The sequence below is a fragment of the Vigna radiata genome, chromosome 6 (assembly GCF_000741045.1).
Source record: "Vigna radiata var. radiata cultivar VC1973A chromosome 6, Vradiata_ver6, whole genome shotgun sequence".
Lineage (NCBI taxonomy): Eukaryota > Viridiplantae > Streptophyta > Magnoliopsida > Fabales > Fabaceae > Vigna > Vigna radiata.
In genome coordinates, this window is record NC_028356.1 from 26674957 (window position 1) to 26678560 (window position 3604).

General features: G+C 35.5%; 1 protein-coding gene across 1 annotated transcript; it reads left to right on the plus strand.

The window, feature by feature from the left end:
• Positions 1-30: 30 nt before the first annotated feature.
• On the plus strand, positions 31-2488 carry LOC111241876. Its single transcript, XM_022782318.1, has 2 exons — positions 31-1183; positions 1388-2488. The coding sequence occupies exons 1-2, from the start codon at positions 622-624 to the stop codon at positions 2407-2409; spliced, it is 1584 nt and encodes a 527-aa protein (XP_022638039.1). The 5' UTR covers positions 31-621; the 3' UTR covers positions 2410-2488.
• Positions 2489-3604: the final 1116 nt, after the last annotated feature.

A 3604-nucleotide genomic window follows, 5' to 3' on the forward strand; every position in this document is an offset into this window, starting at 1 on the left:
CTGTTTCTATCTTAGGTAGTTTAGATTTCTATATAGTTTTACTTTCCTTTTATTTCATATTATTTCTTATTCAAAAATAGATTTTAGTTTTAATTCCTTTTTAGTTAGATTTCTTTGTCCCCACCTGTATAGTAACTAAATAAAATACAAGAACTAACCTTACATTCTTAAAACTTAATTTTGTCGAGTTTGCGGATTGATCCCCTGGTTGCCCTATACTACATTAGTGGGGATTAGGGTTTGTTGACTTTTTGTGCGGCCAAAAAGCCTCTCAACAAATGGCGCCGTTGCCAGGGACTCGGCGAGTTAAGTCTTAGAGTGTTAGGTTAGTCTTGCTTAGGTTTGTTTTCTTGATTCTATTTTTGTTTCATGTGCATATTTTCTTCTTTTTTGTTTAGGATCTGTTTCTTCCTTTTGCATTTTTGTATATTAGGATCTTGTTAGCTTTATCTTTTTCTGTTTTTGATATTCTGCGTGTTTAGTTTTTGTGTCTCAAGCTTCAGTTTCTAGAAACATTAGAATCTGTAAATAGTGGTAGCTCTCCATGCTATTATTGTTTCTTGGTATAACCTTGGCTCAAAGTGAATTCCAGGTTTAGACAGGTTCTGTACAAGACCAGAGATGGCAAATTCACAGGACTGGCTGTACAAGCTTATAAAAAGGTTGCCTAAGTACCATGGATTGGCTGGAGAAGATCCTTACAGGCACCTGAAGGAGTTTCAAGTGGTCTGCCTCATGTTTAAACCATCAGAAGTCCCTGAAGATTGGGTCAAGTGGAAGGCATTCCCTTTCTCCCTTCAAGATGCAGCCAAGGATTGGTTGTACTACAAGACCTATTCAGCACCATACACTTCCTGGGCTGACATGCAGAGGAGTTTCCTAGAGAAGTTCTTCAGAGTCTCAACAACTGTCTCCAAGCAAAGGGAAATCAGTTCCATCATGCAGCTGCAAGGGGAGACATTGAGGGAGTACTGGGACAGATTCAACCAGTTGTGTGCCTCATGTCCTAATCATCAAATTAGTGATCACCTGCTCATCCTGCACTTCATTGATGGATTGAGTATACATGACAGACACTATGTTGATGCTGCAGTTGGAGGATCATTGATGGATAAGACAATTTCAGAAGCCAGGTGCTTGATATCAAAGTTGAGTGGTTGTCATGATGAAGCTAGTGAATCTGGTGAGAGCACAGGTTCTGAGTTGCAACCAGTACAGGTTTATTCTAAACTTGACATTTCTATTCAATTGCCTGAGGTTCAAATTGATTTTAATGCTTTTGATCTGTTTAAAGATGAACCCATAGAACCTGTCCTGGATGATGTTACTGTTATGCCTGCACACACTCACAATTTAGATTCAGCATTTTCCATTGAATATGTTTCAGAGTTATGTGCTGATTTTGACATCATTCTAGTTGATAATAGCCTCACAGTAGGTGCTGATTCTGCTGCTGACTTGGTGGAGATTGGTGAGGTTATTTTTGAGGAGCCAATACAGGTTAATTCTAAACTTGAGCTTCCTAATGGTTTGGGTGAGGTGCAGAATAACTTTGATAATTTTATGCATGTTGAATCTGAGAAACCCTTGCCTAATAGTCTTGTTGTCATACCTGGTTATTCTGAGATTGTGGATGAAATATTTGTTGTAGAACACATTGATATACCTGATGTTGTTTATGATGTGTGCATTGAGCTTGATCACTGTTTTGATGATAACATTATGCCATGCACTGACTCAATTGATTCTGCTGTTGTTGGTAAGGACATTTTAAATGAGTCAACACAGGTGTGTTCTAACCTTGAAATTCCAGTTGCTTTATTTGAGTTTCCTTTACAATATAGATCATTTGATTGCATGTGCATAGATCCTATAGAGCATGTTGATGACACTGTTGAACTTATTGATTCTAAGGCTTTTAAAGCTGCATTTGAGATTGGACATCTTCATACCCCTGCTGAATGTATTGATGTTATGTGTCCAGCCTTTGATGCGCTGCTCTTTATTGAAAATGATTCTGAGTTCACTGTTAACAAAGCTGCAATGTTTGATGATCCCCTTATGCATGTTGACTTTGAATTTAGTGAATGCTCTGCAGAGTTAAATGAAAAGGATGATGCATACACTGAAGGCATGAAAGAAGTTCTGGTTGAGCTAGCTGGGAAAGAAGAGCTCTGGTTGCTGCAGAAATGTGCTTGGAAAATGCAGAACCAGTTGCCAGCCTTGAAGAGAGAGCTGATGCAATTGCTGCAACAAATGCTTGAGGAGGACAACTTCAATGCAGCCATGGAAACCTTACTTTTTATTGTAGCTTGTAGATTTAGTTTTTTTTTTTTCCAGCTTTGTTCTTGTATATGTTGTGTTCTTTTAAGTTCAGCTTTCTTGCTCTTGTTATATACATTGTCTTGATTCAATTTTAATACTTTTCAATTCAATTTTGCATGATTGTGTCCTGATTGATCTGTAAATATGTTTGTGCTGTTTAGAAACCTTAGCCACTTACACATTGAGGGCAATGTGCCTCTTAAGTGTGGGGGTGGGAAGGTAGTGGTTTAATTTTTTTTTGTTCTGTTTAGCCTTAGTTTTAGCAATAAAATAGGGGTAAATTTTTTTTTCGGAGCTATTTTTCCCTTTAGTTGTAGGTTTGTTTTAGTTTAGCGTAGTTGTTATCTTTGTTATAATGTGTAAATACCTTTTCATAATCTGTTTTAGTTTGTAAATAGGAATTAGTTTAGCTTTTAGTTTTGTTGTTAACAGTTCTGAGGTCTTTAAAATTCATTCAATTTCTGGTTCAGGTTGTTTTAGCCTGGTCTCTTTTATTTTCATTAAATTTGTTTGTAGAATTTTTTTTAGGATTCAATTCTTTTCTTATTTCTATTTTCTTTTCCCCAGTTTAGTTTTCATTCTATTTTAGTTCTAGAGTAGTTTTTCTTTTTCATTTTAGTTTCATGATTTGTTTGTAGTCTTGTTTCTAGATTCTTTTCATTTTTTTTAGGTTTTGTTTCAGCTTTTAATTAGAACTTGTTTTAGGAATTAGGTGTTGCTCTAAGTCTTTTTTTTCTGGGTTTTGTCTTAAGTTCTGTTTGAGTCTTTAGTTAGCATCCCCTATTAGGTTCTTTTCATCTTGAATACTGTTTTAAGTTTCTTTTCCTTTCTTGCGTCTCTGTTTAGATTCTTTCCTTTTCTTTTTGTTGTTATGCTTTGTAGAGTTTTAGTTTAGGTTCTTCTAGGTTACATTCTGTTTTGTCTTAGTTGTTTAGGGTGTATATAGTCTAAGTAATTCTGTTTAGGTCTTTCTAGGTGCTTTTAGATTCTGTTTCAAGACTTTATTCATTCTTTGCTGATTTCACTCATTTGTTAGCTTTATTTCTTAGATTAGAGTTGTCAAGGGTAGACTTAGTTTTGGATTTAGGCAGAGGTAGTTCTAGCATTGATTTTTGCAGTCTCTAGTTCATTTCAATTCAGTAATTTTTGCATATGATGAGTAGAAAGTCAGTTTTAACAAATTTTTAACCCTTGAGAGATTTTGGGCCAATATTTTGTCTTTCTTGTGTGATAACATGCATGTTTAGCTTTCATTCTGATTTTGCATTGATTCTTTGTT